This window comes from Tupaia chinensis, unplaced genomic scaffold (genome assembly GCF_000334495.1).
Source record: "Tupaia chinensis unplaced genomic scaffold, TupChi_1.0 Scaffold000463_1, whole genome shotgun sequence".
NCBI classification, from domain to species: domain Eukaryota; kingdom Metazoa; phylum Chordata; class Mammalia; order Scandentia; family Tupaiidae; genus Tupaia; species Tupaia belangeri.
Genome location: NW_006159972.1, coordinates 1,362,943 through 1,375,750, shown reverse-complemented (window position 1 = coordinate 1,375,750; position 12,808 = coordinate 1,362,943). Strand labels below are relative to the sequence as shown.

General features: G+C 52.4%; 1 protein-coding gene across 4 annotated transcripts in view; it reads left to right on the top strand.

The window, feature by feature from the left end:
- The window catches only part of TK2 (thymidine kinase 2), a 28,999-nt gene that overhangs the window by 11,879 nt on the left and 4,312 nt on the right, over positions 1 to 12,808 (top strand). For all 4 annotated transcript variants that reach the window (XR_001370913.2, XR_001370914.2, XM_006155561.3 and 1 more), the window contains exons 6-8: positions 1,271 to 1,344; positions 10,147 to 10,235; positions 10,823 to 10,902. Coding sequence is in view for 2 of the 4 variants with exons in the window: in XM_006155561.3 (XP_006155623.1) it covers positions 1,271 to 1,344; positions 10,147 to 10,235; positions 10,823 to 10,902 (243 nt within the window). In the remaining 2 variants the exon portion in view is untranslated. The remainder of the gene's footprint in view (positions 1 to 1,270; positions 1,345 to 10,146; positions 10,236 to 10,822; positions 10,903 to 12,808) is intronic.

The window sequence follows — 12,808 nt, the reverse complement described above, 5'->3', positions numbered from 1 at the left end:
AAAGAGTGGCTAAGGAGATCTGATTGGCATTTGTGTTTCAAAGCTGCAAGCACAAGCTAAGATACTAACTTTTAGGGCTCTCAGTGAAGGAGACAGGCTGTCTCTGCAGCCAGGTGCATCGGCACGCCTGACAGCTGTAACTCTAGCTATCGTTCTTCAGCCAACCTGCAGCTTAAACACGGAAAGATGTGAGAACCTTTGTGGCGGATCTGCAGTTGTGTCTCCCCGAGTGTCTGTTAGCATGATACAGATAAAGGGTCTGAAGTTAGTGCATTTCCCCTTTGCTCACCCCGCTTTTCTCAGGTGGGGACTCAGGTACAAACCTAAACTGTATCTCATAATCTGAACATAATGAGATATAAGTGTGCTTCACCGTTTAAAGAAATCTCCCTGTAATGAGGCAGACACAGAGGGATGGGTGGGCTAAGGAAGATGAGCCAGAGGAGGGAAATGGATGAGTAGGTCTCCGGAGATGGGCAATGGAGTTGTAAAGTAAAGGGAGTGGAAAGACGGGAAGGGAGCTGGATGGACAGATAGACAAGTGAGGAGAGAGTCGGGGAGTTCCTGATGATGGCTTTGAATCTCCCTCTGATTTGCTGGCCCAGGTTGCATGGGCCATGCTGCGGGTCATGGTCAAGTGACAGCAGTGTTGTCCACTTGGCAGCATGGGTCAGGGCCCCTCCTGCATCCCGAAGGGACACTGTGAAGGGAAAGGTTATTTGTGGAGGGTGTGAGCATCCTGGCAGAGAGGGGCAACCTCAGGTCTTCCTCCTTGCTCCTGGCCACGGTTCTTGCAAGCTTTTACAGGCCGAGACTCCAGAATGTTACCACACCTCAGGCCCATGGGGCTCCACCTCAGGCATGCAGATCCCTCCGCTCAGGCAGATTCACCCTTGTTAGGCCCTTAATAATCACCACGCTTTGCTTCAAGAAGATGGTACCTGGCATGTTTTCCCCATGCTTGCCCATGTTTCTGTGGAGCCTCGCCCCTCCCTTGAACGAGGCCGCCACCTACTAGCCTTTCACATCAGCATTGCTGTGCTGTCCACCCAGCTTGAGGGTGTGAAGAGAGTCAGGGTGGGGAGAGGAACACAGCTGAGCCTAACGTCAGACTCGGTTCTGGCCAGGGACCTGCCTCACTCTCCCTGCTGTCCCTTGGGTCTCATTTGCAGTGAAGATCGTAGGTGTGGGCAGTAGCACTCATCTCTGAAAGCTTTCTGACCCGCTCTTCTTCACCTGAGTTAGTGAATTATTTTTTGTTTTCCTTTAGACTTCACCAGTACGGTTGATGGAGAGGTCGATTCACAGCGCAAGATACATTTTTGTAGAAAACCTGTATAGAAGGTACTGAAGTTTACAAAATTGATCATTTATTGAGCCATTACTTTTTTGACATAAGATCAGAATTTGCACATTCAGTTGATAGCCAAGGTAATGCTGTGTAACAACCACGCCATGTCAGTGGCAGACAGCTGCCCCAGTCAGCTAGGGTGGTCAGCCAGGCAGCTCTGCTGACCTTGGCTGGGCTTAATGAGGTGTCTGAGGGTCAGCTGTTCTAGGATGGCCTCTGAAAAAGTGACTGTGGTGACTCATCTCTTCTCCTATTGGCTGTCATCCTCCTTCTGGGACCAGCCAGCTAGCCTCGACATTCACTTCTCATGGTGATGACAGAGGGCAAGAGCTCCAGAGGAATGCTTTTCAGGCCTCTGCTCCACGATTGCTCACACTCCATTTGCCAGAGCTGGTCATGTGGGCACACACGCCCAGGGTGAGAGGTGGGAGAGGCCAAGTGTGTTACAGTTACACGTGTAAGTAGTGTTTGCTGTGGTCTCCACTCCAAGCTGCCTCTGCCCTCGCCGTAGACTGTGTCACAGTCAGGGTTGTGGGGAGGAGCTCTGGTTTTTCATTAATGCCAAAGACTCAGGCGTGGGGCCCTCCATTCCTGGGATCAGTGGATTGCTGACTTCTGGGGAACTTGGGGGAAAGCTTCAGCTTCATCCTTGCTGCTTCCTTCTTAGTAGCTGCACCCCACCCCTCAGTCCTTGTCGGACTCGCCACATTACTGCCGCTTCCTGCTGTGAGCATGGGGCGCTGCATTGCTCCCTCTGAGTACTGGTCCTGATATCAGCCCAAGATACTCTTCCTTCCGCTTTGGGTGTGCTGGCTCCTGACTCCTGTCATCGGCAGCTGTCCTCCTAAATTTCACCCCCCAACCCTGCCCAACCGCCCTGTTTAAATGATTTCAGACCCTTGCTATCCTCCTTTTTAAAGAATTATACTTCATTAAAATTTTTTCCACGATTTTATTTATTCATTCATTTATTCATGAGAAAGAGAGACAGAGAGACAGGTTCCTCATGTGGAGAGGCCAGAGTCAAGGGGCGAGAGTAGGATGTGGGTAGCTGCATCTGTGCTCCATCCTGGCCCTGGAGTTTGCTCAGCCAAGTTTCTAACCTTCTCTGAACCCATGTCTCATCTCTAATTCCTGGCGTCCATCTCAGAAGAGCCTTTGGACCAGTTGCCTAGTCAAGGTCATGTGACCCTGATGAGAGTCCTTGCCCACCTTGATCTTCCCGGAACTGTTCGTTAGGCCCCACTCCCTCAACGGTGCCCAACACCAGCTGACTTTCCCCAGGAGCTGTTTGTCTTTGTCCCAGGTCATGGTGTTAGTTGCTGTCCATGGCTTTGGTAGTCACACGTGGTCCTTTGTCACTCCACTTCTTTTTTTTTTTTTTTTTTTTTAGAGAGTCTTTTGGACATCGGGCACGCGCATCTCTCTGTCTGTCTGGCGAGCGCACGCGCCCTATAGCGAAAAACCTCTCCAAAAAAAAAAAAAAAGAAGGTGCCTGTTCATTTATTCAACCGATTTTTATCCTGGGCACACAGAGGAGGGACGGAGAAAGGAAGCCGTCTTATGAGAGATAGAAAGTGAGAAATTACCCCCTAGGGGGGATGGCCATGCCATAATCCCTTCTCCTCTTGGGATCTTGGGCACACATGCACACATGCCTGGCGTGAGTTTAAGCCACCAGGTCCGGGACTCGAACCGCAGTCGACTACATGGGAATCCAGCGACATAGCCATTACGCCAACTGCTGGTCCCTGTCACTCCACTTCTGATGGGCCAGTCTCCATGGCCATGGCCTTGGTCCAGATAACGTGGGCCTTGCCCTGGGTTGTTTTGGGGGTAGTGCAGGAAGAGACTATAACTTTTAGTATTTTTAGATCTTTTCCTGCCCTGGTGACTCTGTGTCGTCAAGGAGATGGGGGCAGGGCAGGTTCCTCTGACCCTTTCACTGAAGTCTCCTGGTGCAGAGGAACGAGCACACAGGCAGCTGTCTCCCCGGAGCCCTCCCCTCCAGCCCGTGACCTGAAGCAGTAGCCTGAGAACAAGCTGGAGGTTTCTCCCAAGGAAGAAGTTTCATCCTAGAAATACATTTGGATTTTGTGTTCTACTCCATAATATCTTTCATCCCAGAAATTCATTTGGATTTTGTGTTCTACTTCATAATACGTTCTGTTTTTATTTTTTAAAAAAATGGTCCATGTACTTATTGTTGAGAAAAATGGACGCTCCTTTAGTAAACAGCACATGGCTTGACGTACCCCCTCTCCCCCAACCATATACCCCGGAGACCCAAGTTCGAGGGGCAGTAAACTGAGGGGCAGTAAGCCAAGGGGCCGGGGCAGGGGCAGGGGAAGCCCCTCTCCAGGCAGGTGGTTCACTTCTGTGTTCCCTGGAAATCGGGGCATTAGCCGGGTGGTTGAGGGGTGGGCAGAGACCCCTGGGCATCCCCTGGGAGCCACATCTATTGTGGGTTGACCCTGTTTGTAAAGAGGACCTGAGAAGGGATCACAGAGTCAGTGTGCCTTCCGGATCTGGCAGGGAACTAACCAGAAGAGGGGAAGGCGATGTGCATCCTGCCGTGTGGAGCGCCAGCAGCACATGAGGAAGTGACAAGAGACGACTGGCTTTCTGTCACCAGGGCCAAAGGCATCAGGGCTCACTGAAGCCACAGTCCGAGAATCCTGAGGTGCTGGCTCCAGGGGAGACTCTGCCCCTTTCCACCCAGGCCTTACTCTAGCCGTCTCCCGTCACCCGTGCATCTCGTTAACACGCACATTCTGCCGCAGTAAGGCCAGGGTGGTCTCCGAGAGGCTGCATTTCTGCTGGCTGGGCATCCCACTTTGAGGAAGAGACCTCAGGAGAAGCCCGGAGCCGGGAGCATCCCTATACCCCTGCTCTTTCCCCATGGAGCTCTGTCCCTGTGGCTTCTTTGGGGCCTCACTGGGGCTTTGGGTACCTTGAGAACAAGAGCCCAGTCCCGAGGGTTGTCCTTGGGGCCAGGGTGAAAGTTCTGCATGGGGCAGAGTTTCTTCAGTTTTCTGCCCCGGCCTGTGGTTTCCGCATTCCACAGTCATTGCTCCAGGTAGTCTGTGGGCTTATTCTTCCGCGGGGAGTGGAGCAGGCTCAGGGCAGCGGTTTTCTCTCTAGATGTGCAGTATCTTTAGCCAGAGCTCCAGAAGGGAGCGTGGACGGAAGGATAGAATTGGGCTTTCCATGTGGTCACTCTCCTCATAACTCTGGCCTCCCTCCATGTATTGGTTCATCTGTGTTGAACTGTTACGGAGAAAGGAGATGTTTTCAGAAGTTCCTGCTCCCCTTCCCCAAACGTGGATCATTGCCATTTTGAGTCTCTACCAGGTGCAGCATAGAGCTGATGTGGCTGGATGCCTCGCCTGGACCCGGAGCAGGGTCTTTTGCAGGGTGTCTAGCTGGGTCCTGGGAACCACAAGACGACACAGATGAGGGGGAGGCGTCAGTCCCTGCCTCGGAGCTGTTTCCTCATACCTGGGGTATGCAGGGAAAAGGCTTTCTAACACGCCCTGGTGGGGAGCTGTTTTATTTGATTTTTCTTAGTTTTTACATTCAATGGCTGTATATCCTTACAACATTGAAAACAAATTTTCCCAGCATGAATACCCTATATATTTGTCCAGTCAAGGAAACTACCATACATATTGTCATCAAAGGATAATTTTCTTTTTCTTTTTCTTTTTTCTTTTTGTTTTTGAATTCTTTTTTTTTTTTTTTTAAGAGATTTTTGCTATAGGGTATGTTTACTTGCCGGCGAGTCAGAGAGGGACAGAGAGACAGAAAGAGAGAAATCACCCCCTGCCATGCCGCAGTCTCTTCCCCTTCATTCTCCCCTCCAGATCTTGGGCACACACACACATGCATGTGCCCAGTGTGTTTTAAGCACTGGGTCCAGGACTTGAACCACAGTCGACTGTGTGAGTCCAACGATGTAACCATCATGCCATCTGCTGGTCCTGGTTAATGTTTTTTTTACCCTTGATTCCTAGCCCTGATTACTCGCCCTCCTCGCATGCCGTCTCTGTCTCTGTCTCTGGTTTCTGTAGTTGCTTCCCATGCTTTTGTGCCTTCCAGTCTTTCCGATTCTGCCAGAGAGTGGATGTTCTCCGTGTATTAAGTGAGGAGCTCTTTCACGAAGTGGGGGAAAGAGGTTCAACTGCCCCCTCAGTGCTGGGATTGATCTTTTCCTCAGGACCCTTGCAGCCTTGGGTTGGGATTTGGGGGGGATTCAGGTAGAGAGGCACTCAGCAGAGATGGCCCTGCTGTCAGCGGTTGGAGGCTCTGATTCCCAGAAAAGCCCACATACTGGAATTCTGCATCTCCCCAAAACCAAAGCTCTCATAGGGCATTCTTGCCTTTTGGGGCCTCAAGTAGGAGCTCACCCAGGGAGAGCCCCGCCTCGTCCAGTGCTCCCCACTGCGGCAAGCTTGGGGTGGGCAGATGGGCATGCAGTCATGCCAGCGGGGTGGGTGGGGTTGGAGAGGGCCGAGTGTTGGCTGAAGAGGAAGGTCCCGGTTACCTGGTGTCTAAAGGTGAGAACTTTTGAGGCGTAGGCACCAGGCTGACATGAAAAGCAGAAGGTGGTGAGAAAAACTAATTTATGGGGGCAGTTGTATGGCCTGAGCCTCAAGGGCTAAATAATTGAATGCAATGGTTTTCCAAGATTGCCTGGTTGCCCTTTGCTGAGAACAGAAGTCGGAGACTGGAGCGGGGCCCTGCTGGGGGAATGGCTCCTGACTCATCTGTGGCTGGTGGTTGGGCACATGATTAAGACTCGGTGTGGCTACCTCCCTCCTGGCCCTGGAGCTTGGCCCTCCCCGGCTCTGGTCTAGACCGAGGTCTCATGGCCTTGAGCTTATGCCAGAGCACTGGACCTGGTCGGATCACCACAGCTGGCAGACCAGGAGGGCCCGTGATGCAGTGAGGAGTGCCTCGATTTGGGGACCACGGAGAGCCAGGCTCGAATCCCTGCCTGGACAGAGTTGGGCTTCCCTTCTCTGTGCCTCAGTTTTCCTTATCTGTAAATTGGGACTAAAACCGACCTCACAAGGTCTTGTGAAACGGAAGGACCTTATGTATGTAAAGTCGCTGGTTTCTGCGTGTGAGAATGTCCTAGTCCAACCTGCGCGAACTGAGGCTTTCTAGCCTCAGGGGAAGGTTGCAGCAAATTGCGCCAAACAGGGCAGTGGGCTTGCTCCTTTGGACCCAAGGCCTCGTTTTGTCACCCTCAGGATAAGGGGAGGGCACTGTGAAAGCCTCTCTGCCCACTGCGGGTGAGTGGCGTGGCAGGATTACCTATAGCAGGCCACCACCCTCTGAGTGGTCCATGGGAATAGAGTCCAGGCGCGCTGGGCAGTGCTGCCTGAGGTTGACACAGCAGCAGATGGGGGGAATTCTGGGAGGAACCACAGATGCAGAGAAAACCCTGCCCGTTACCTGGTGGCCCTCAGAATCAGGAGACCGGCCTCTGTGCCCCCGCAGAGCTCAGCTCAGCAGTGGTCCTGGATCCTTAGCACCTCCGAGTACTGGCTCCTGGCAGCCCTGGAGGGGGTTCCTATCGGTCTGGCCTAGTGACCCTACCCTCAGGGAGGCCACCCTGCAGAGGAGCCCTCAGCAAAGCATCAGGAAGGTGGTGCACCCTCCTCTGGCTGCATCAGACCATGGGGGGACGCTTAGTTTGTTCTGGGATGGGGCTTAGAATAGCAGATGTCTCGAAATGCCCCGGAACCCCAGAGTGACCCCCATCTCCCTATCTCCATGCAGCTCCACACACATGTGACACGTTCTTGTGGTGGTGTTTGGTTTGCCTTCAGTTAACACTGTGCTTCATGTGTTCTGGACTGTGGTTTGACGGGATATCTGTGGGGACCTTCCCACGTCTGGGGCTGACAGATCTCTCTCGAGCCTTGCAGACACGTACAAGGTCCTCCGGTGGCAAAGTCTGACAGTGGCCTGTCTAGGTTGAGGGACATGGGAGGCTGTTGCTCTGGCAGCTCAGCTTTCTCCCCCATTGCTTACGCCCCTCCTTGCCAGTTTGAGTCCTCAGGCTGTGTGTTTGTTGGAGAAGGGGAGGGGCTGATCAGCGGCTTCCTTTTTGAAATCTTCACTTCCACAGAGTTAGTTTTGTTTCTGGTCATCTCTTCCCAGGGAAGGAAAACATGTCAAGAGAGGTCCCCCCCTCACCCCAGGTTTTTGTTACAGGGCACCGGCGCTCGCTGGAGAGGAGAGAGAGAGAGATACAGAAAGAGGGAAAGTGAGATTAAGCCCCTGGAGGGATGGCCATGCTGCAATCCTTTGTTTATTCTTGGAATGTGGGGTACACATGCATATGCTCCCAGCGTGATTTTCAAGCCACCAGGTCTGGGACTCAAACTGCAGTCAGCCATGTGGGAATCCAGTGCTTTAACCACCATGCCACCTGCTGCTCCCCCCCCCCTTAAGTTTATTTATTTATTTCCTCCATAAAAGAGGAGGGCACTCCCAATAAGGTCTTCACACCACAACCCACTCCTGGTCTCAGCTGGCCTGGGTCACAGTCACATTGGGGGGCGTGGGGGGGGCTCCAGGGCACAAACCCAGGACCTTTTGTATGTGAGTCTGGCTGCATTACTGTGGTACCACTTCCTGGCCTTCGTTTGCTTTCTTGAATGTCAAATGCTCGGCTGGACTTACTGAAACCTGACTCAGAGTAGCCTGAACGATGAGGCTGTCCCTGGCACCCAGCTGGGTTCCTTCGGTGGCTCTGACCCTGTTTCTGTTTTCCTGCTCCACGTCTTGTTCATGTCCTCAGCGTGATTGCCTTCCAGTGACAATAGTGTGGTGGTGACATGCTTCTCACTAGCTGGTGGGAGCAAGGACGGGTGCCTTGCCGGTGGCTCCCCCCTAAGCATGAGGAATGCAAACCTCTCTCCAGACTGGGTCCCTGTGGCAGGGATGCCCCACCCAGTGAGCTCAGGGTGGCTTCCTGAAGCGATCAGGGGCTCACAGTGCCTGGCGTGCCAAGGGAGGTCTCCAGACACGAGCCTGGGACCTTCCCGTGTGGGCCGTCCTTGCAGAGCATCACCGTTTGCAGCCGTGCTGCCGTCCTACCTCTCTTTTTCAGTTACTATTCTATTGTTCATTTAAAACTTTGTAGTTTTAATTGGCAGTAAGAATTGTATATATTTATAGGTTATAATACAAAGATTTGATAGAGGTATACATGGCAGAGTTATTAAATCAAGCCGATGAACATATCTGCCACCTCATCTGTTTACTTTTTTGTGATGAGGACATTTTTTAGGGGGAGGCATGAGGGCACGTGTGTTCCCAGAAAGAGGGTCCCTTCTCCTCCGTCCTTCTCTTAGGCACGCGCGCACACACACGCACACACACACGCACGTGCCCAGTGTGATTTTCAAGCCACCGAGTCTGAACCTTGAACCCCAGTTAGCCATGTAGGAGTCTAGTGCCTTAACCACCATGCCACCTGCTGGCTCTAAGATGGGGACCTTCAAAATTTCTACTCTTAGCAGTTTTCAAGTAAACAATACATGATCAGTAACTATAGTTAAAGTTAGCATTTTACTTTTTCTTTGTTTCTTCTATTTCTAGACAGTAGGACAGAGAGAGAAGCAGACAGGCAGCCCCATACTGTCCCCCTGACAGGTTTTCAGGTCTTGCTCTACTCCTGGGGTCAGCCAGCCCAGATCACCAGAACGTGTGTGGCCGGCGTGCTTGGGGGGTTCCAGGACACAAGCCCAGGGTCTTCTCCACTGCACCACAACCTGGCCCCTAAGTTAGCATTTTAAGTATACAGTAAGGCTCCCCCTCACTCCTGATTTGAGGACTAAGATGTTGTTAAGATTTGGAAAATACAGAAAGGTATAAAGAAAAGAATCAAAGTCTCCCATAGTTCTGCAGCTCAGAGAAAAGCACTATTAACATGGTGGTGTTTTTCTTTCCCCTCTTTTCACAATGTATGGGTGGGGCCAGCAGATGGCATAGTGATTTATGCCGCCGGACTCCCGCATGATCAACCATGGTTCAAATCCTGGACACAGTGACTTAAAAATCATGCTGGGTATGTGTGTGCGCGCGTGCCCAAGATCCTAGGAGGAATGGAGGAGAAGGGATTGTGGTGTAGCCATCCCCTGGGGGTAACTTCTCACTTTCCCTCTCACTGTCTCTGTCTCTCTCTATGCCGAGTACACACACTCTATAGCAAAAACCTCTGAAAAAAAATAGGTGAATACTTTTGAAAATGTAGTTGGGGTCATAGACACACAGTTTTAAATCCTGCTGTTTTTTATTGAATTTTAGATTGCGAGCATTTTCCATGTCATTAAATATTATTTTATGTCATCTTTCTGCTGCCGTGCAATTTTCTGTTACACCCTCATTTAACGGTGCTGGAGTGAGCACCGTTATTCTGTGATTATTTTCACAAAATCCATTTCTAGAAGGGAAATTGGAGTGCTAATCCATCTCCCAACCTGAACGCTGTCTCTGTTCTCAAAGGAGAAGCCGTAAAGTCCCTGTCTGTGCCTGAACTTCAAATTCCAAAGAAGGTCCATCCCCCTTTGACCTGTGCCACGACCCTGCGGTCTCATACCCTAAGCCATTTCCAGACAGCAGAGGGCCAGGAGTATGTAGGGTCATGGTCACTACCAATGTCGTGCCCAGTGTCGTGTGGCTCATAGTCAGCCATGGTGCCCTGGTGACCTGTCCGGGGAATGGGCAGCCCACGAACTCCCTCATGGCTGAATAACCCTCACCACTCACTGCAGCGGGAAGATGCCCGAGGTGGAGTACGTGGTTCTGTCCGAATGGTTCGACTGGATCGTGAGGAACATGGACGTGTCTGTTGATTTGATAGGTGAGGTGCCCCTGCCCCTCCCCTTCCCCCCTGGTCCCAGCAAGTATGTATTTGGCCGGGCTTCTGTCCTGCATGGGCAGTAGACAGTATGCTTGCCATGGCCGATTCCTTCCCCAAGGGCAGACAGGACGTGGGGGCTTCAGGGCCCTCATGGAAAAATATCCTGGCCTTGTGCCTTAAGCTGCCCTCCCGTCAGCTCCTCTCAGCCCCCATCCTTTGTACCTTGGTGGATTTTCCCTGTTTATAAAGGCAGGGCTGGGTTAGACCTGGGCATTTGCATGACCAGCCATGTACCAGGCCCTGTGCTGAATTCTGTCTGCGGTGGCACCTCAGCTCCCCAGCGACCCTGTGCCTAGTGACATGGAAGGGGAGTGAAAGTCAGAACAGGAGGGTCAAGATTGCCAGTGGGGCTGCACAGGTGGCCACTGGTCGAGCTGAGAGCTGACCCTTGGCAAGTCTCCCCTGCTCTGAGCTGGGAAGACGTCTCCTTCCACCCCGTGCCCGAGAGCTTTCCTCCCCTTTAGTCGTGGCTTTCTGCTTCCAAGCCATGAACAGGCTAATGAGCCCACATATTTTTGTATCCTCAGTTTATCTCCGGACCACTCCCAAGACCTGTTACCAGAGGTTGAAGATGAGATGCAGGGAGGAGGAGAAGGTCATTCCACTGGTGAGAGGCCTCTTTGACTCGACCACCCTGGAACCCCCTCCACCCCAGCCTGCTTCCTCTTCCGAGCCCCACCCACCATGAGATCATTGCGCGGTTGCCCGCAGAGAAACAGGAACTGGGTGTGTGGGAGGGTGAACCCTGACTTCCTCTCTGGCTAGAGACCTGTGTTCCTGATCCAGGGTTCAGCCTGATCAGAGGCTCCCTGCCCCACCCCTCCCTGCTTGGCAGCACCTGGGCTTGCCTGTCCCCCATCCTGAAGGCGGCTCACCTCTGTGCTCTCCTGTAGATCCTCACCACAACGTGAGTCCCGAGAGCGCAGGACCCAGCCCTCCTCGCTGCTGCGTCCTAGCGCGTAGCAGGGCTCCTGGCCGGGAGGCGTGCTCGGTGCGCAGAGGTGTTTGCCCAGAGAAGGGCTGCCTCACCCTCCTGGGTCCTCTCGCTTCTAATCGGGACATGGCAGCAGTCCTGACTGTTCCCCTTTGCCTGGCCCTTCACTCCCCACCTCTCCCTCTGCAATCTGGCCTCTGAGCTGCTGTTGCCTGGAGGACGTTTCCATGTGGAACCCACTCATGCAGTTTCCCAGCCTGAGCCCTTCACTGCCTCCTGTTGTCTGGGACAAGGTCTCTGCTTTGTGGATGGCACCCGAGAGCCCACCCCCCAGCCCCAGTTACCTCTCTGCTGTTGTCTCCACTCCCTGCCTCCCATGCTGTGGCCATAAGGACCCAGTTGTGGCCACATACACACATCTGTGCACCCCGTGGAGTAATCAAATGTGCCTTTGCACAGTGGTTTCCTTTGCTTTTAAAATTCAGAGCAGACGTCACCTACTCCAGGAAGCCTTCCTTGACTTTCTTCCTAAGTGTACTTTGCGCCCTGGGCTTACTCTGATCAATAGCCCTTGGGAGTGCGTTTGTACTGGCATTATTTGTTTATGCCTTCATTCCCCACCACTCACTAAACAGTGAGCTGCTTTTTCATTTAAAAAAAAATTGCAAAATTTTTTAAGATAGGTCTTTTTTTCCAGAATTATTTACTTACTTATTTTTATCCATTCAGTTATTTTAATTTGACTAGAGAGAGACATAGAGGGAGAGAGAGAAGGAAAGTGAGAAAGCAAGCCAGCCACCAGGCCCGGGTCTCTAACTGTGGTCTCTATGTGGGAGTGTCCAGCGCCTTAACCACCACGTCACCTGCTGGCCTTACACATGCTTTTTTAATTGCCAGGGGGCATGTGTGTTCACCAAAGAGAGTATGTGTGCGCTTGAGGGTGGAAACCACCTCAGTGGGACGTTATGCTGTCGTCCTTTTTCCATCCTGTCAGGATTCTGGGCACACATACACACATGTATACACACACATACCCAGCATGTTTTTCAAGGCACCATGGCTGGGAGTTGAACTGCTTTTGGCCATGTGGGATCCAGCTTCTTACATGCAGCGCTTAACCACTGTGCCACAGTGTAGCCCATGCTGCAGGCTTCAAACTTTGTAGGATTTGATTTTGTTCCTTCCGTGTCCTCAGCACAAGTGTCGGGGCCTGGAACTTAGTAGCTGCTCAGTTACTGTTGACCTGCATGCCTATGTGAGAAGCTGCCCCTCGAGGTACCCGAAGCTGGACAACACTTAGTCAGAAACCCTGCGGCTCCGAGCTCAGGGAGTCTGAATGGGGCCCTGAAGAGCTTGTTCAACTCCTGAGACCCTGTCCAGCCTCGTTTTGCCCTGGTGCCAGCAAGGCTCTAGAGTCCAGCCATGAAGGCCTGGCCCCTCTCTGGGCTGTGCCTTTGAAAAAGAATAAAAAAAGGGACCAACAGTTGGCGTAATGGCTATGTCATTAGACTCCCATGTAGCTGACCGCGGTTCGAGTCCGGACCCAGTGGCTTAAATTTGTGCCGGACGCGTGTGCGTG